Below are 19,918 nucleotides of genomic sequence, written 5' to 3' on the forward strand. Positions count from 1 at the left end.
TCTGATAAACAATCATTCTGTGCTCTCAAAATATAAGTGTAAAATACATGGCTCTTATTAGCTATATGAACAACAACAACAACAACAACAATTATAGACATATTCCAAATTTTATATTGGTTTATCTCCAGTGAGGCTGTATTCTTAAAGTGTGAATACATTATATACCAAGTCTAAATGTGCACAGTATACATTTGATGATAATGCATGTTCACTTTATATACTCATAGTGTACATTTGTATTTTTAAAGCATTTGGGATATTTTTATTGTGTGATGTGAATCAAGTGCCTGCATCTTACAAATCATTTATAAGGTCACTTATAATATTTCATTAGTTTGTAGCAGCCATTTTCTTTTTGTGGATAGCCCCAGAACATTAACCCCAAAACTATTTATGTTTGTCCAATAAAATCTCTGGGGTGCAAAAGAATGTGAATTGTTTGTGAGCCAGTAAGATTGAGGAAACTAGGTGTAACATCTCTGTATCACAACTGACAACAGGGGTATCTTCTATTTTTGATTTACAATTTAAACTAGAAATATTTGTTTCTGAACTGTTGAGAACAGTCTGAAATTCTGAACCACTGATTCACAATTTAAACTTGCGGACAAAAGAAAATGTTTAATTACATTTTATAGGAAAGTCTTGTTATGAAACTTGGCAATGATCTGTTACGACAAAGTGAGAAATGTCAAATGTCATGTGCATTATATAACAAACCTGAAATCCTCCCATACTATAAGTTTTTCAACAAAATTATACAGTTTTTGTGACTATTTTTCTCAAACAACCAAATTTTTCATGTATTTGATGAGGGGAATTAACAATTCAAATTGATCTGTGACATCCTGCACACATACTCAGAAGTTAGCTGTCTATAACTGCCATATCACATACAATTCTCAGATAAAAAATAATTATAAACTAAAAATCTAACAGTATTACATCACTTTTCTTGACAATAACTTGCAGACACAAGTCCTGTGTATGTCTATTGAGTCACTTCACTATCTACCATTTCTCTCTCAGAGCATACAACATATCTTGGAACACACACTCTTTTCTGAAAGTTTCAAGAGACAGAAACATCTGTGTCAATATAAGAGATAATTTGTTTATACCTTTCTAAAGACTTGTCAAACTCTAACTCAGGATATATTAGTAGTATGATGTTGTTGTTGTTGTTGTTGTTGTTGTTGTTGTTGTTGTTTTGTTTTTTTGTTTTTTGTGTGTGTAAATGATTTTCATTTTTTAAATGCAATTTTTAAAACTAATTTGATGACTCATTTCTGTCATAAAACTGTAGAGTTAAGCGGGAAAGGAATTTTTAACAATTTACTCTTAACAAACTTGCACAATTTTAGCCATCACCGCTGAACACCTGCAAAGCCAGTTTCCACACAGGTACATACAGTAAGCATGGGATCAAGCAAACCTATATAAGATCTGTCACTTTATGTACATTTGCTGAAATCCTTTAATAAAACTTTCTGCAATACATTTTTTTCTAACCAAATTAAGTTCATTTTGCAGTTGGATTTTAACATGGAGATTATGACTTCATTTGTTCAGCAAGATGTATGTCTTGGTAAATAGTTACAGTATCTGCCAACAATGGAATACCATTATGAACAAAAAAAATCACTAAAACTGAATATACATTAATATTTCATATTCTATAAACATAGTTCTTAGTTGCAAGATATTTAAACTGAAGCTAAACCAACATGAAATTATATGTCCTTATAAACTACATATAATACATCTATGGATACACACTACGTTATTAGCTATACATTGCTACTCATTCAGGACTTTGACCATCTGAAGGCTTTCTGTCATCAGTTATACAGCAGTACCGGTACTTCCATCTGGAGTTTCTGGTTTCTCATTATCCACCTCCATTTCAGGTTGACTTTCAGTTTCACCCTCACCTTTGCTTTCCTGTGTTTCACCTTTGGACGTATCAGCATTAGTATCATCCTCACCTTTACTTTTCTGTGTTTCACCTTTGGACGTACCAATATCAGTAGCATCCTGATCACCTTGGTTTTCTGATGGTTTCTGTGCCTCAACTTTTTTGGCAGTGGTGATACTTTCACCCTCACCTGCACTTTTTGATTTCTTTGTATCATCTTTAGTATTAGTATTAATATTAACTTTCACTTCAGACTGACTAACAGTTTCATCTGCAGCACTGGTGTCAGAGGAAGGAATGGTGTCACTTTGATCTTGAGGTCGATTATCTGATTCTTCTTTTCTTTCAGCCTCTCTTTTCTCTTTCTCTTTCTCTATCTCTTCCTCAGAGTCCTTCTTTCCCTCATTTGGTTTACTCTGTACTGTTTCTTCATTTGGTTTATCCTGTTCCATTTTTTCTTGGCCTTCCTTAAGACCATCCACATTACCTCCTATCCTGCCCTGGGGTTCAGGTTCTTTCAGTTGATCACTAGCACTACTTTGAGCCCCAGTTGTGTCTTTCCTATTATCATTTCTGTTCTCTCCATCAACCTCCATTAATTCATCTCCATTTTTAGATTCGTTGGGTGAGTCTTCCTCCATTTTACTTAAATCTGAAGCACTAGCATCCTCTGGTATTTTCAACATCTTGATAAACCTGAAGTAGTATTAAAACAACATTATACTATCACTTAATTTATGATATGCTTATAATCATGAGGAAGTAAGTCGATCTTTTGTACTTGCTATTGCTAAGTTGTATTTCAACATTTTGAAAACATCAAAACTTTTATTTTTGGTTTTCTATCAATACATTGGTAATATAAAGTCCTGTGTGCTTTCTCACAAATGCATTATAGAATCTTTAATATATGACCCCAAATGCCACAAACAATTCTGTGGTTCCAATTACATTCAATTTTAAAATAGGTGGGGTAGGCAGATTTTTATTTTATTTTATTATATTTTTTTTTCATGTGTGAGTGTCTAGTTCAGGTTTTCCAATGTTTTCCATGTGGTCTTTGTGTTATTTATTTCTTCCTATCAGAAGTACAACCTTTACAGATTGGAAGAACAGTTTTATATTGTCTTTTTAAGTTGATGTCAGTTTTCACACCCACTATTTCTTGCGAGACTTCACGATTTTCGTGATTTTATTACTATTTTTCTTGAATACTTAAAAAAAAGTATAGGATCGGCGTGAAAAACTAGATGGGGTCGGGTAACCGGAACCACACAACTTTTTTTATTTGGCTTTAGCATCAATATTTTGACACATGTAAATTATACATTAACTATTAAGCCTGAGGTGAAGTGATCTTAACAGCACAATGCATATTTATCAACTACATACCTCATTATCTTTTCATCAAGCCACTTTTTATATAGTAGTTCATCTCTCCAAGATGGTGGTAACTTAGTATTTCCTAGTTTACATCCCAGTAAGGCACCAGCTACTGCTCCATTAGTGTCGGCGTCACCGGCCTAAAAGAGAAAGGATTGATTGTAGATTTATAAAACATAATTAATTGAATTCTGTGACTGCTATTAGGCCTTCCAAAACAATTGTGTGGTTCCAATTAAGCTCAATTTTAGAATAGGTGGGGTAGATAGATGGTTTATTTTATTTTTTTTCATGTGTGGGTGTCTAGTTCAGGTAGTTATGTTTTCTGTTATTATCCATATGGTTTCTGTCTTATTGGTGTCTTCCCATCAGATATTACAGATTGAAAGGACAGTTTCTACAAACACTATTTCTCATGAGACTTCACAATTTTTGCGATTTTATTCATTTTTTCTCAAAGAAAAGTTTAGGTTTGGATCTGCTAAGCAGAACCAAACTATTTGTTTTAGGCCTTAGTGAAATGGCAACTTCACCTGCTTATTTTAAATGCATATCTATAGGTATAAGCTAGTAGTATAGTATGCGCCAATCTTTATCTCCAGTGAGAAAAGCAAAAGGAAAACTTTCTTTTCAACAAAAGGAGTCTTTCCCTGTAGCAAATTTTCATAGATTAATAGCAGATTTGTACAAAAGAAATTACTCACCTCTCTGACAATAGCTGTCAATGCTTTTTCAAAGTCATCTTGCTTGAAAGCCCAGAAAGCTGCACCAAGACATTTATAGGTGTATCCAATTTTATCATGTTCATCTAATTCAAGCTCTTTGATGTCACTTATATTCATGTATTGAAAAAGTTCATTTCTCTGGAATTTCAAAGATAAAATACAAATATTATACTTTTACATGTCAAATATACTTGTAACACTTTCAGAATGGGATTCAAAGTATGGTTGTTTGGCAGTGCTACATAAAACATGGCGCCAGTGGGATTGCAGCACAACTGTACAGTTTTCTTGGTTATGTTTATGCCTATCCAGCCCTGTTGTTACCTTTACCATACATACCATCATTTGGCTGTTGCTATGGGTGTGGTTTTGTTGCTAGGGATATTTGCATACATTTATAAAATCATTTATTCACTTACCTACCCATCCCTGTTATTTTATAATATGCATAACTTCACTGTTGCTAAGGGCATGGTCATGGTTGCTAGGGCAGCTGTGTCAAAATGTTCTGAACAACATCTGCAGAATAACACTTCCAGAAACAACCCTCCATGTTTTAGCCCAATTCACCAAGTAGTTTTTGAGATAGAAGTTTTTCACCAAAACTGAGATTTTTATACCTAATTTGCATATCACTGATAGGATCATCATATTATGAATACACCTTCATCTATACATGCCCAGATGTATCCCCATTAAATTTGGAATTACAGATGATTTTTGACCAAAAAGACACATTTTCGACCTAGTTTTTTGACCTAAATCACACACACATGTGATGCGATAATTTTGCTTTGAACAATTTCCCAACTAGATACCAAAAGTAATGTCCCCATCAAATACCAAGGCAATCGGTCTAGTGGTTTTTGAGTTTAGGTTATGCAGACAGACAAACAGACAGATAGACAGACACCACACCATGCCTAAAGCACTACTCAACTTAATTAGTTCAGTTGTGCTAAAAAAAATTAGTCCACAACAAAAGAATATAATCCAATGTAATCTTTATTAGCACTAATATGATGACCTGGGATTGAAACATAGATTTTTAAACACAAACCAACTGGTAATGAGGGTATTAAACACCAAATATCTGCATCAAAGGGCTCAAAATGCCAAAGAGCAAATGTCAAAAATAGTGCCAATGGCATTGTACCACAACTGTCTTCATCCACATGCCAATCCATCCTTGTTGATTGATACCCTAACATATAGCTTCACATATGTGTATACACGTGCTAGTAAAGAAAGAAATTTCAAATTTATGTTAAACTTACTTCTTCTTCTTCTTTTAGCAGGTTCTTAGCATGATGGAAACTGTCTTCAATAACACCAGTAACTACAACTTCACCATTTATACCTCTATGACGTTTTCCCTGTAAGATTATGGCAATAGCAGTTGTCAGGGCAACACAGGAAGCTTGACATCTGAAATATCAAATTACAAAAAATGATGTGAACAAAACTGAATACCAGGAATTGACATTCTGCCATTACAAACTATCACTTCATACTTTATTCAAAAGTGCTCTTTCTTACGTCATGGGGAATGATTTAACATTATAAAATATAATCAAACACTAAAAGGATGTAAGGCCTATGATATTCAGTCTGGAAAATAAACTGTACTCATGTACTCAACTGGAATATTTCAAAAAGTTGAAGGAAAAGAAAGATAGTATATTACCAGTAACAGTCATATCACTGCTGATGTGACTTACCAAACAAGTGTGCATACCAATAAAAGACATAATATTTCTTCATGAGTCAAAATGAAAATAAAGAGATTTTCTTATGATTTAACATATTGAGAAATAATAAGGGAAAATAATTTTTTAGTAGGTGTATACATAAATTGCTATGCATCAGTGGTACATCAATTGACTTTAAGGACTTTATGCACTTCAACCATTACCTCAAATACTGTTCATAATATATATTGTAAGCCAGGTTCAACAAAAATTATGGAATATATACTCTGGTCGCTCTGCATCATGACACTGTGCATCTATCTCACAACAACATGTGTCTATATTTCCTTGGTTCTGCTGTGTTTGAAAGATGAGCCATAACACTAAAAATTGCCATTACTTTCCCCAATTTTTTTCATATAACTGACGATGGTACAATTATGTTATTCCCCAATATTTGTCTTCATTCAGCTGGAAACCTAAGGGTTGTTACTACTCGTCTAATGACTCATAGTGACATTAGGGCCCTTAGGTCACTCGTATTTTCCTTGGCTGAACGAAGAAAATATTGGGGGATATATATCTAACTTGTTCTTGTACATGTACCTTGGATCAGCATGAGTTGTCTTACACATGTCTAGTGTATTCTCAATAACTTTATCTATGTCTTCATATTCATGTATCCCAAGTATTGAAGTCCTCATCAGAGCACCATTGGGTGCTAGATATCTTCCACTGGCATCCCAAACGTCAAATGCAACCTGGTTAGAAACACTTCAAATCTTAAAATATTCACCATTGATGAAAGATATTAACAATGACATTGAAATAAAGTGAAATGATTCATTCAATTTATTGTGATCAATATACTTATAAAGTGTCAGTGATATTATATCAGACAATATTTACTTCAAGAGTTTCATTCATCTTTTTGAGCTGTGACTTTGATAACTATGACTTCAATCAAAGTAGTTCTCCAATGTCAGGCAAGTTTATAATTTGATTAAGTTGTAGTATAGAAAGTGGTCACTTTGGCATTTCACTTATGGAACACCACATCACCACATACACACAGCAGGATCCTTTAATAAGGGATCATCACACAATGTCCATCATCGCAAACAATGGCCTGTTTTACGGCACTGTTCTTAATGAGTCTCCCAACCTGGATGAACTTTGTCCATGTTCAGACCCCCACCCCCACCCCATTCATTTATTTCGAGGTGTAGTGGAAGAAATAACACCTCTGGTTTGCGAGAAAGACAATGTCGCACAAACTCAATAAATGAACATCATTCATTTAGGATAAAAACCCTCCCCCTCCCCTAAACAAATATTCACACATGTGACATCGCACATTTATATATGATGTAAACCATGATGAAAACTGTAACTGAACTAAGGGCACATAAATATGTTTCAGATCGTCTGCAGTCACACCAAATCTACTCAATACTCATAATATATGTAACCTATGTGAGGCTTTACTGACCATCTCATCAACACATTTTTCCGATTTTTAATTTACTGTATTGTTAATTTATCTCACATTAGAAGTAAATTTTTATCAACTTTATCAACATCTCAGTAGTAAATACAAAAGGTGTTATCATTGAAGGAGTGAAAGTTTTCTAAATTTGGTTAGAAGTGTAAAAATGAAGTTCAGCAATTGCATTGACGCCAGACCCCCTTCCTCCTAAACAAAGTTCGCTTATTGAGCTTGTGTGACATTGTGCACTCATCCCTCCGTATTCAGTAATTTTCTTTCACAGAGCCGAAGAAATTGGGTTATATTGAAATAATTGGACAGAATGATTTTAATCTCTTCAATTGTTTACTTCCCTACAAATAACCAACTGATTACTTGTCTGTTTCTACTCCCAACTAGCATCGCACAATAATGTTTATTTTGAATGTGAAGTTGATGAAGTATACGGTGTCATGTGACTCATGTCCCAGGAGTGAAATGCCAAAGTATCCCTGCTTGTGTTCTCTGTTTGAAACCATATCAAATTATTAAAATTTGTATTTATGATCAATATTGTGAACTCAAATAGGGACAACAATGTTTATATGATTCAGTTCCATTCAAATAATGCATACAGCTACAGTGCTTCCAATTGAAATATGAACAATGAAGTACTGCAATGTATTGATACATCAATGCACTTATCCTGATGTATTGACATACATTTAGCTATAGTAGTCACAACACTGCCTACACAGAAGCAAAGTTGAATAACAGTTTACTTTGATAATGCCACCAAACAAGTGTGCATGCAGTATGTTATTCTTTGCTGCACATAAATCCTGTCTATTGCACAATACACCACAGCTAGAAATATGGAGCGATGTCTAACAACAACAACAACAACAACAACAACAACAACCTCTGTAACTGTAAGAGGTGCCAAATTTGAAATATATGTTATGATTAAATTTAGTTATCAGCATTTATAAATGATGTGCACAATTGCGGCACATCTTTGCTTTGACCCTATTAAATTTTGTATAAAGTCACAAACCTACGTATACTGTGATAGTGTATCAATATGTTGCAGTAGTCCATTATTCATACTTTTGATAGGCAAAATTGCAATCTCATTCCGTGTATATGTTACCTGGTGTGGATTCCTGATAAATTTTTTATCTCTGATAACTTTATAGGTTGTCATTCCTATTCCAAGACCACCAGTGTCACCTAGTTCTCTGAATCCTTCATTGGCCCATTTCCTCATCTTCTTGGCAAAATCAGTAGGCATTACCTATACAGATGAATTGAAAAGTAAATCCAAGTTTGAGAGACTTTGTGCTGGCCCTTAGTGAGTGTACTAATAATGTGCAGTAGATTTGAGTATAAGAGCTCAATAAAATCAATTTACATTATCTAGCAAACAGAGTTTCAAAGATTTTCATCCCTACATGAGTGAATTTACATAGGGCATAGTTGTTTTCAGGCAGACCAAGATCATAGGTCATAACTTATGGTTGCTAAGTTATGGTTATCATGTTTAGCCAAAGGACCCATGGCATCCTTATCATAAACATACAAGACCATTCAGTTGAAACCCAGCTGAGTCATAATGGTTACACAGTAATCAAACCTGTGTCAACTAGCTTTTTCAAAATTAGACAGTTGAAGACTGCCACAATATTATACATGTATATAGAAGAGGTTAAATCACAGGCATTTGTTTCCCCGAGATATGTATCAGAATATTTCTATCAGAATACAAGAAAATGTTGATAATATCGATACCATAGACATATTTAGCCACCTATATATGATGAAGGGGTAAAATTACACTTGCTTCTGTGATCGCGCAGGTATACTCATCGTGAAAGAAAGCACTTTTTTCTTAATATTAATGAGCTATTTACATAATGGTTCTCAGGCTATATCTCAAGAATGCACACTTCAATTCAATATAATTTTGTACATACATTGATGATAACAATTAAAGTGCATGTGACATATAAGTTTGATAATATATCTTATAGATTTAATGACTCTTTTGCACCATTAATGATTTTCAGTAATTAGGGACCAGTCAGTTTCTTTGGCCGGGGGTGGATTGGGAGGGGGGTCACCCTGTTTTTGAAATTGGCAGTAGGGGGAGATAAAATGTAGTCTGATATGTTAAAACAACAGACACTGGAATCAATCACTTGTGTTTTTGGAATGCATGAAAACAAAGAAAAAAAACTTTACCTTTCCTTCATTCTCAAGCAATGATTGCAATATCAAAATCATTTGATCACTGTCATCTGTCCAGTCACCAGTTTTCCATCGACTTTGGTGGCACTGATGCTGTAAGACTTCTTTCAACTTGTACGTTAATTTCTCTTTTTTACCATACCACTGGAAATAGATGACACTTTCACTTTCGATGTGTTGATTTTAAAGAACTCCATGCTTTCGTTTTACACCGTGTCGTGTTTAGAATGTGTATCCATTGACATGCATATAACTTGAAGTTGATAGACTTTTAACAATGTGTTTTAATATTATACAGTCTAAAGTCTATTCTATCGTTTCACTACGTCTATAAATATACTTTTCTTAATATGCAAAACCAACCATGGATCATTGGGTGTGTCAGTGAACTACGCATGATCTATGGTAAAAGTAAATTTGAAACAGAATACAAAACTGACGCCGAGTGATCGATGTATACACTTACATAAGTTGCTTCCTCTTTCGACATGAATTCAGTCAAGAGACCAATGGCATCGCCTATACAATTACCATAAATTGCACCCAGGACACGGTCAAGAAATTCAGTATGCTCAGTCGACATGGTAACTCCAGTATCAACAGTTAGGGGTTCAGTCATGGCAGGGGTGTGTGTTAATTGCCGTGATCCTGATGTTCTAGATATTCTGTGAAAAAATCGTTGGAACCAGTTATGTATACTCATGAAGGCAACCCAACTTCGACAAGGTAGTGTTACGTGTGGTAGAAGCACTGGAATGTCCGTCCATTACTTTGTGCACCCTGCACCTACAAATCGGGGTCAGTTCGTCGAATAGTTCACCAGTACGCAGAAAATCAAACGAAACTCATCACTTCCGGGTATGACATCATGCATCAAATTTATCATAATAAAAAATTTGATCAGACTAGAAAATAAGTCGTTATAATGTGAGGTCAACACTAAACATCAAAACTGCATTGAAGTAGACCGTTTGCTCTACCATTATATCAGCAATTCATCCCTAAAATACGTCTGTTTTCGTTGGTTGTAAATGATAATTTCATCAGCTGTTGTCGTCATCAGGAGGGAATTCCCCATCCATGGCATCCATTTAACCAAGTCATGCTACATGTTTGAGGGCGCTATCATGACCTGCATAGTAAGGTCATTCCAGGTCACAAGTTGCGTGCTTGGACTAGACAAAGTTACTGGAAATTGCAAATTGCATGAACCTGCTGCTAATATTATTTTGTACATACAACCCGCAAAAAAACACCAGTGCCTTTACTTGAATGAAGTGAGCCAAGGAAAGACTTCACACAAAAACAAAATCAGGTAAAAACAACGATCTAACAGAAAACAACAGTGGGTACTTTTTATGTGGTTCATACAATGCCTTTATCCAGTTTGTTTACACCTGAGAAAATAACGATGTAACAGTAACAGTCATACTCAATGTTATAACTTTAGAGGTCTATCAGTGTCATGGGATCCGGGTTTCTATATATAGGGTTTATATTGCGATAAGTTACCGGCACAAATACATTGTATTTGTTTGCATGAACCTTGTCTCATGCCTCTGCATTTTCTTCCATTTGTCTTTATAAAAAACAACAACCATAAACTTACAGCCATTTCAATATTTTAATTATTACTTTTATATCTTATTTACAATTCATATACAAATCTCTAAATATTATTTGCCAAATACACATAATATACATTTCAATATAAAAAGTACAATACATTTCATCTTGGTTAGTGCCAAGACAAATGTATCAAAACAATTATTTTCATGATAAGAGTAAACATACACAATTCTATATTCAAGGCTTTTTTGTAGTGACTCATTTTGTGAATGATATTATAGCTTGCTATGGTACCCAACAATTGACACTACAAAAAAAATGCAATATTCTAAAAACACAATAAAAAGAATAGGATAAGTTAGACTATTTAAAAGCAGAGGATAAAAAGATTTTGAAATTGCACCATGGATGTAGCCACCCTTTATTTATTGCAAGAGAAACTCCAAGCATAAAAGTCAAATATTACAGTGTTGTCAGTCACTATTCATACATATGGAATGTCATACCTTCACACTGTAAGTTGAACATCATTACGAGTTAAAATAACATATCTGTGATGAGTACTGCCTTCATCTATCATCCTTCCTGTTAAAATAATCTAAATTGTGTACACAAATAGATTTCAGATTCCCCTTTACAACTTATTACCCCAAATATCCAAAAATTACAAGTAAAATTTTTTTGTAAAATCTTGTTTGATAATCCAATTGTGCTTTATACTGTATATCATGTGAATTTCTCCTTCCAACTATCATGAAACATTAGATACTATAAACAAGCATACTAAAGGAAATATATACAATTTATCATACAGAAAATTTTCATAATCTAAAATAGAATTTTAGCACATAAAATGTTTTATTTATTAAAATCTAATAAATTGTAGGATTTCTTGGTTCTTGGTCATCAGGTTAAACCTTGACTGATGGACTTAGTAAAACAATGTCAGTAAAACAATGTCCACTGGTCCTGGGTCCGGGACTAGCAATTTTTGTGGGCGGACCACACAAATTGTACCTTGTCTGGTCCATCAGACCAGTACCTTACTGTTAATAACTATGTTAAAAAATCGTCTGAATATACAGCTTCATACTAAGGTATGATTTAATGTTTCACATGGGACCACTAATTCTTTCTGCAGGACCACTGGATTTTTTAAGGCACTAGTCCGGGGACCACCAGTTCACAAAATGATTTGTTCACCCCTGAATGTTGTTGCAACTCTTGTGCAATCGCTACAAATTTATAAATAGGTCCAGACTCTCACTAAGAGGTGTTTTCAAAGGAAAGAAAATAGACAGTTGAGTCAATTCTAATGATGTGGAACAGACTCTACTTCAGACAAAACAGTTGGTTGTATTATTAAATCAATATGTTGCAACCCACACTAAAGAAGAAATACTCATTCCATAGCAACCCATTACATAAGTACATAAAAATCATAGGCCATAAGTTTTGGAATTTTTAACCTTCAAACAAGATCAGCCTAGTAATAATATGTTCTTGTACCCACGACTATGGGTTCTTATTATTTACGAGTAATGTTTCACCTGTTCAGATCGACAGGCTTTGTCAAACTATCCATTTGCTGGCTTTACTGCTAGGTGGCAGTTTGACACAGCCTGTTAACCTGAACAGGGGAAACATTACCCTTATTAAGAATCCTTGGTCGTGGTACAAGAATGTATTTATTACTATCATGTAAAACGGACCTGATGAATGTGCTTAAAGCAGATCAGCCTGGCTTTACTGTTATTGTAATAGTCATCACTGGGGTTAATATCGGTGGTCTTAATCAAAAAAATTCTTAACTGTATACAATTATCTAATTTCAATGAATACAATTATTTCTAAATTGCATCATACAAATAAATGTGGGTTTTTTTAGTTGTGTTTCAATTTTTCGCACATACAGACATATACTGTAATTTCATATATATGTTTCTCAAAATATACATTCCTCAAAATATTTTCATTCATTTATCTAACGTGGATAGCCCAGTTGGCTGATGCCAATCTTCCCTAGAGCCTTCTTATTGGCAGTTTTGTTAATTGTGAACTCTAAGTCAACAAGAATCTACATCTAGAGGACACATAACAGATAGAGGGTTTGATCACTTGATTTCATGATTTACACTGATTGACTCATTGATTTCATGATTTACACTGATTGACTCGTTGATTTCATGATTTACACTGATTGACTCATTGATTTCATTATTTACACTGATTGATTCATTGATTTCATGATTTACACTGATTGACTAATGTTTCCCCTTCACAAACAGGTCACAGTATTGCTTAGTCTATCAGCTAGCCCTCGGATGTTCTTCCAATAAAATACGACACACAGCCGAACAACGTTATCGAGGATGGAACATCCGAGGTCTAGCGAATGTCATCAGGATATAAATAACTGCCAATCAGAGAACCGTATTAGCGACAAGCACAAACAGAGGACAATATCCATGCATATTCCACTTAAGGAGGGGCTTGTATAAATAACCACCAATGCGTTAACTAAAGTGTGTGAATGACAATGTCTACACACTCATCAAACACAATTACCATAAACTGATAAGACATAGTAATGACATAAATGTGTTTGCCAACACCTGCATGCAGAGATTGAATATATTAAAGTATATATATGCATATGGCCCAACCCACCGCTTATCGTGATCTCAATGGAATGTCCGGTCTGAAAATGACATTCGCTAGACTGTTCGGGCAAGCCCTCACATGCAAACTTCGTTCGCTTATAGTTATAGCATCGAAAGAAAGCCCGAACGTCTAGCAGCAAGACTAAGTATTGCTTTGATTTGGTAAAACCTTCAGTATGTATGTTTCAACCATTTTATCCAGCCATCCTTTATGTCGAAGTTCATCTCTCCAAGATGTCGGTAACTTGTCATATCCTACATTACATCCCAGTAAGGCACCGGCTACTGCTCCATTAGTGTCGGCGTCACCACCCTAGTACAAACATAACATGTTTGAGAACATAATCTTTAAAATATAGTTTCTAAATTTCTGGAAATGTGTGATGTTAGAATTAAACTTTGTAGGTTCTCATAGTAGAAAAGACTATCTGATTTAAAGGTAGAATTTGCCATGATGACAAACCTCCCTAAAAAAATCAGAGTTCTTCAGTTACCAAACTTTGTCATATAACAGCTTTTTCCTGGTCCTTTTCAAATAAGAAAACGAAGAAATTTTGGGTTCACCGTCTTGTTTCAAGGAAATTATTTTCCCATTGAGTTAACGTAGTATTTGGTGGCCATGTTGTATTCTACACAATGACTAAATTTTGATATTATATTGATTTCGATTTCAAAAATTTGTATGATGATCCCAGGTTGGCGTAAAGTTGCAGCAAACGTTTAAAGAGTGTATTCACAAGGCCATACTGTGAAGTAGTTGACAAGGAATTCTTTAAATGTTCATGTAACAGTGTAATGAATGTGACTGAAATGTCAGGGATTATAGCATGCAACTCTCTCCAACATCTATAATTAGTAGTACATGTACACCAAGCCTCTCTCTGAGTCAAACTTTTACTTGCTGTCAACTAACATAAGCCAATAAGAGGATGAGATTTATATGCACTACACAGTAACAACAGATTACTAGATTAGTACAGTTGTATATTCTTTTGGTTGAATTCACATTGAAATTAAGATTTTTTGTAACGATTTTATTTCAACAGAACACTACACAGGACTCAATTCAATTAACATCACATCTATGGGAGATTGATTGCATATGATTAAGAAATATATATCTAGCCAAACCATCAAAATCTCAACACTCTGAAATGGTAGAAAAAATTTTAAAAATTCTAACCTCTTTGGCAATAGCTGTCAACGCTCCCCTGTAGTCTTTCTGTCTGAGCGCCCAAAATCCTGCACCAAGACATTTGTATGTATAACCTATTTCCCCTGGTTCATCTAATTTCAGATCTCTTAGATTACGACAATTCATGTATTCATGAAGGACATTCCTCTACATGATAAAACAAGAGAATACAGTCATTTTACATGATCAGAAGTTCAATACTGAGTTTGCATAAAACAAACTGTGAGGCATTCTGCACTCTTAAGTTTTTGTTGTTATTCAAAATGTTCTTCTAACATTAATGGTGAAGACATTTTCACCGAAGCAAACAAATAGATTATCATCACTGCCTGTAACTTTAAGCGTAATGTCTTATCAAATAGCCTTGTCACACTATCAGTGTTTTTGCTAAGGTCTGAACTCCGGTAACAGAAAGCGGTGAAGCTGGTAAAACTGGCATAGTTTTCCATATATTATACCACAATTTTGGTGTGGAACCCTGCAAAATGACTGGGGCACTCAGGTAAATTACTGCCCTTAACAAAAACACTGGTAGGGAACCCTGATAAAATGACCAGGGAACTCAGGTAGATTTTACCCACTTACCGTCCGTAACAAAAACACTGGTAGGGAACCCTGGTAAAATGACAGGGGAACTCAGGTAGATTTTACCTACTTACCACCCTTAACAAAAACACTGGTAGGGAACCCTGGTAAAATTACAAAGCACTCAGCTTGATTTTACCTACTTACTGCCCTTAACAAAAACACTGGTAGGGAACCCTGGTAAAATTACAAAGCACTCAGCTTGATTTTACCTACTTACTACCCTTAACAAAAACACTGGTAGAGAACTCTGGTAAAATGACAGGGCACACATTACAAGTAGATTTTACCTACTTACCACCCCTAAATAAAGACACTGACTATACTGTGTCAATTGTATTTGTGTACAGCATCAGTCAAGAATACACATACGACTACAGTAGTGTCAAAATGTTGACAGTTAGATGTAGATCATATTGATAATTTTTTCTAGTTTTTATACAGTAGTCATTCTTACCCTATCTTCATCATCTGGAAGATAAACCTTGGCATAATGGTAACTATCTTCAATAATACCTTCAACAACAATACTCCCATTCAAAGCTCTGTGGTGTTTCATTTGTAACATCTGAGCTATTGCAGTTGTTACAGCCACGCAAGATGCAACACATCTAATGAAATGAAAAGAGACATCTTGTTAGTTCTTGACAATAAAATAGCAAAGGGAATAGATAATTCACATGTACATGTATACTCAGTCATAGAAAAGAACCTCAATAGTATCATGAACGGTTACAATACCCTAAAATATGCATGATTGTCAACTAACCACATTATTAGGAATTTAAAAACTTCAGATAAGATGTTCACTATAAAAAAAAGGTACAAATAACTAACATTTCAGAAGTAACCCTTCTGAGAGCTAAACTCTCACACTACTGAGACTGTAGAAAATCTATGTTATGATTGGAATTAGATATGTAACTATACTAAAAATCATATGCATCGTTTGTTATGGTCCTTTCTTACCTAGGATCAGCATGTGTTGTTGTACAAATTGTGATAGTATTATCAATAACTTTGCCTATATCTTGATATTGATGAATGCCAAGTATAGATGTTCTCATTATTGCACCATTAGGAGCTGATTGCCCACCAGTTGCACGCCAAACTTCTTCTGCTGCCTGCAACAGATACAAAAACAACTTTTATTTCAATATCAGATTCTATAGCAAGGGTGTGACTGAATCAAATGTATACTAGTATTACAAACTTTGCAGTATTCAAATGATTTAACTCTAGTATTCAAAGTTCTTGAAAAAATTCACTTTTTATTTTAATTTTAAAAGTCACTTCATTTCGGTTTTACACATGAAGAAGCTAACTTTAGACATTGTAATTGTCAAATTTGTAGTTTAATAATTTTAAAAAAATTACCTTTGGCGGATCTGTTGTGAAAAGTTTGTGCTTGAGAACTTTGTGTGTATTTTGACCAATACCCAATCCTGCTCTATCACCAAGTTCTTTAAAGCCATGGTTACCCCAGTTTATCATTCTCTTGGCAAAGTCTGTTGGTATAACCTGTACATGAAAAACAGACATGTGATCAAGCCCTGTATGACCAATAAGTATGCTTCCTGGTATGTACTGAGTTTATTTGGTGACATCACAGACTCAGCTCAACAAGAGTTTATGTTATTTTTCACAGACACAGACACAGACACAGACACAGACACAGACACAGACACAGACACAGACTCAGACGAGACACAGATGTTATATACACACACATATATATCATATATCACATTCTTCTTTCGCAAAGTGTATTATGTAGTATGTATTTGCATAAATACATAATGTAATTTCATACTTGTCTTTTCATTTTATGTATGTATATATATATATATATATATATATATATATATATATATATATATATATATATATATATATATATATATATATAATATCTATATATATATACACACATATACACACACACACGTGTGTGTGTGTGTGTGTGTGTGTGTGTGTGTGTGTGTGTGTGTGTGTGTGTGTGTGTGTGTGTGTGTGTGCATATAAAAAATTATGTTAACAGATGTGGCTAGATGTCCAAATCTTGTGGAATCTGAGGAAGACATTTAATCTTGTTATGTTGAGTCATGTTCAGGAGAGACTTTACATAACTAAACAGGTAAGTAAAATATATTACAAATCTGAAAAGTTATAAAACAGGGAGAGTTAGAAACCTGTGCTGGGATTGGCCTAAATCTATAAACAAATCTCAAAACACATAGAGAAGAAATAAAAAATCTCTCAGACAATAAAAATCAAGCAAAGAATTTTCAAGTATGATGAATCTAAATGGAAAGAAGATATGGAAAAAAAGTCTAGTCTCATTCACTACCGCAGGTTCAAAACATCTTTAGAAATGGAACCGTATCTTAAATCAGTAAATGACTTCAAAGGGCCACAATTAAAATTTAAAGCAAGATCCTATACATTAGGACTCACATATGAAAAGAGAAAGTGGGAAAACTGTGACTTTGATTGCTCCTGTCCCTGCTGTGGGCAAGAAGATGAAACACTTGAACACTTTCTCTTTTCATGTGAAAGCCTTTCTACCTATCGTCACATCTTAATGAAGAACACAAAAGATCTTTTACTTAACCATACAGAGACAAACCTATATCAAGATTTTATACAAGGCAAAGAACTGTTAAGCCTCTTTATAGGAGACAGTACAAAAAATTATAACATTTTATTAAGTCAAAAAATTGACAAATTTATCCAGCAATTTCTAATTAGTACAATGGAACATAGGAAAACATGTTTAAACTGATGGAGAATTGTAATTTTTTATCTCTTTCTTTCTCTTATTATTTCTTTGAAGTTATTAGTTGCTATTTTAACATGATATTTAAATTTTTTGTATGTATTTGACTTCTATGTAAATGCTGCTCCTAATGTTTTTAGTGAGCCCCTGATATAAAAGGGATGCAGAAAATAAATAAATAAAATAAATAAATAAAATAAATAAATAAGAAACAACATACATGCAATTGCAGTCAAAATATTACTTTCATACAAATGAAAAAAAATAGTTACTCAACTCTCAGAAATCAGAACAAGTATGAAGATCTCTCCTATAAATGTTAGGTTTACCTTTCCTTTGTTTTCAAGCAATGATTGCAATATCAGAATCATTTGGTCACTATCATCTGTCCAGTCACCAGTTTTCCATCTATTTTGATGACGATTATCTACTTTCATGCTGTATTCTAAATTTGCCTTTGGATACCACTGTAAAAGACCAAAAAGATTTACAAAGAATTTATAAGAGTTTATGAAAATGACATTGGCATCGCTACTGTGGTGCACAATTCAAAATGTTTGCATCTGACGTGTGCATGCTTGCATGCATGTTTACAGTACAGTACTGCATGATCATATTGAGTTTTGCACATGAAAAAAATTGGCAGAATGGCAAATTAGGATGTGTCAGTGGTGCATTTTAATTTGGCAGATAGTGTATAGAATAATAAAACACTACCATATATTTATAAGTAACGATAATAATCTGGTCAGATCAGTTACAAAAATCATCCTATTAAACTACTAGGTATTCTTGCATATATTTATTCCAGTATTGCATATTGTACAAATCAAGGATGAATTTGTATAATTTTGAAACCTTGCAGCTATTTTGACAGCATCAGTATTAAAACTAATGAAAATTTATTAAGAGTCTGTTGTTCCTGTGTGAGTTTGTGATACAATATGCCCATGCCATTGACATCTTTTCTTTACAGTACAAGTAATATAAATAAAGTAGATATGTTAGAGGGCCTTATTTCCATGGTTCCCAGGCTTGAATTCATTGCAGCCTGACATCAATATCTTGTATCATAAGACAAATGAATTAAAAGTAAATATAGAGAATGTACACAAATATGATTTATGATATATTGCATTAATTTTCTCCTACATGTATAGATTGATACAGTGATACACAAAATGTACATCGTGATATATATACGATATCAGATATTCAAGTAGCATTTTTTGGGGGAAATTGAAAATCCTTGCACATTAAACTACATTTGCCATCTAGGTAAACTCTCTAACCCTGGGCCAATCAAACTAAACAATCAAAAAACTTACAACTTCTACTTCCTCTTTGCTCATAAATTCTGTCAACAATCCGATGGCATCACCAATACAGTTACCATAAATCGTTCCAAGGATACGGTTTCTTAATTCGTCTGTCGCGGGACTGCTACTAGCAGCAACGACGGGTCGGGCAGACATTTCGGAAAAGTAGCGGAGGCCTACAGATTTCGGTTTTAGCTCACTATTTCATGAAATGCAAGACTTATCTGATACTTGCTGTTCAAAATTATAGACCCTCGTGATCCAGCTCCTGTTGTGTTGTTGCTTTTTCTCGGAATTTGAACCCTCGCGACCTTTGAAGAGGTCGCAAACAACACCAAGCCTGTCAGTTATAGCCACTGCTTGATTGTCT

The 19,918-nt window shown here is 34.2% G+C and overlaps 2 protein-coding genes across 3 annotated transcripts; both read right to left on the reverse strand.

Moving 5' to 3' along the window:
• Positions 1-1,242: 1,242 nt before the first annotated feature.
• LOC144439775 (uncharacterized) lies at positions 1,243-10,529 on the reverse strand. Of its 2 annotated transcripts, XM_078129015.1 has the most exons (9): positions 10,419-10,529; positions 9,905-10,103; positions 9,433-9,582; positions 8,342-8,485; positions 6,327-6,481; positions 5,307-5,457; positions 4,009-4,167; positions 3,314-3,444; positions 1,243-2,617 (listed from the first exon to the last, which is right to left on the reverse strand). In XM_078129015.1, exons 2-9 carry the CDS (start codon positions 10,055-10,057, stop codon positions 1,849-1,851), a joined length of 1,812 nt encoding a protein of 603 aa, XP_077985141.1. In that variant the 5' UTR covers positions 10,058-10,103; positions 10,419-10,529; the 3' UTR covers positions 1,243-1,848. The 2 variants fall into 2 exon arrangements, with proteins under 2 accessions (XP_077985141.1, XP_077985136.1); XM_078129010.1 differs by lacking the exon at positions 10,419-10,529 and having other exon boundaries at positions 9,905-10,228.
• A 3,283-nt stretch (positions 10,530-13,812) lies between these two features.
• On the reverse strand, positions 13,813-19,767 carry LOC144433528 (ADP-ribosylarginine hydrolase Tri1-like). The gene is made up of 7 exons (XM_078121838.1): positions 19,558-19,767; positions 18,559-18,696; positions 16,828-16,971; positions 16,420-16,574; positions 15,908-16,061; positions 14,854-15,012; positions 13,813-13,983 (listed from the first exon to the last, which is right to left on the reverse strand). The coding sequence occupies exons 1-7, from the start codon at positions 19,702-19,704 to the stop codon at positions 13,813-13,815; spliced, it is 1,068 nt and encodes a 355-aa protein (XP_077977964.1). The 5' UTR covers positions 19,705-19,767.
• Between the last annotated feature and the right edge of the window lie 151 nt (positions 19,768-19,918).

The sequence above is a fragment of the Glandiceps talaboti genome, chromosome 1 (genome assembly GCF_964340395.1).
Source record: "Glandiceps talaboti chromosome 1, keGlaTala1.1, whole genome shotgun sequence".
NCBI lineage: Eukaryota > Metazoa > Hemichordata > Enteropneusta > Spengelidae > Glandiceps > Glandiceps talaboti.

Excerpts from the sequence above, each read along its gene's own strand:
- LOC144433528 (XM_078121838.1), bottom strand. The coding sequence starts at position 19,704 with ATGTCTGCCCGACCCGTCGTTGCTGCTAGTAGCAGTCCCGCGACAGAC. Across the intron at positions 18,697-19,557 it reads GCAAAGAGGAAGTAGAAGTT|TGGTATCCAAAGGCAAATTT; the intron begins GTAAGTTTTTTG and ends GGTCTTTTACAG. Across the intron at positions 16,972-18,558 it reads TGCTTGAAAACAAAGGAAAG|GTTATACCAACAGACTTTGC; the intron begins GTAAACCTAACA and ends TTTCATGTACAG.
- LOC144439775 (XM_078129010.1), bottom strand. The coding sequence starts at position 10,141 with ATGAGTATACATAACTGGTTCCAACGATTTTTTCACAGAATATCTAGA. Across the intron at positions 3,445-4,008 it reads TGACAGCTATTGTCAGAGAG|GCCGGTGACGCCGACACTAA; the intron begins GTGAGTAATTTC and ends TTTCTCTTTTAG. Across the intron at positions 2,618-3,313 it reads CTTGATGAAAAGATAATGAG|GTTTATCAAGATGTTGAAAA; the intron begins GTATGTAGTTGA and ends ATACTACTTCAG.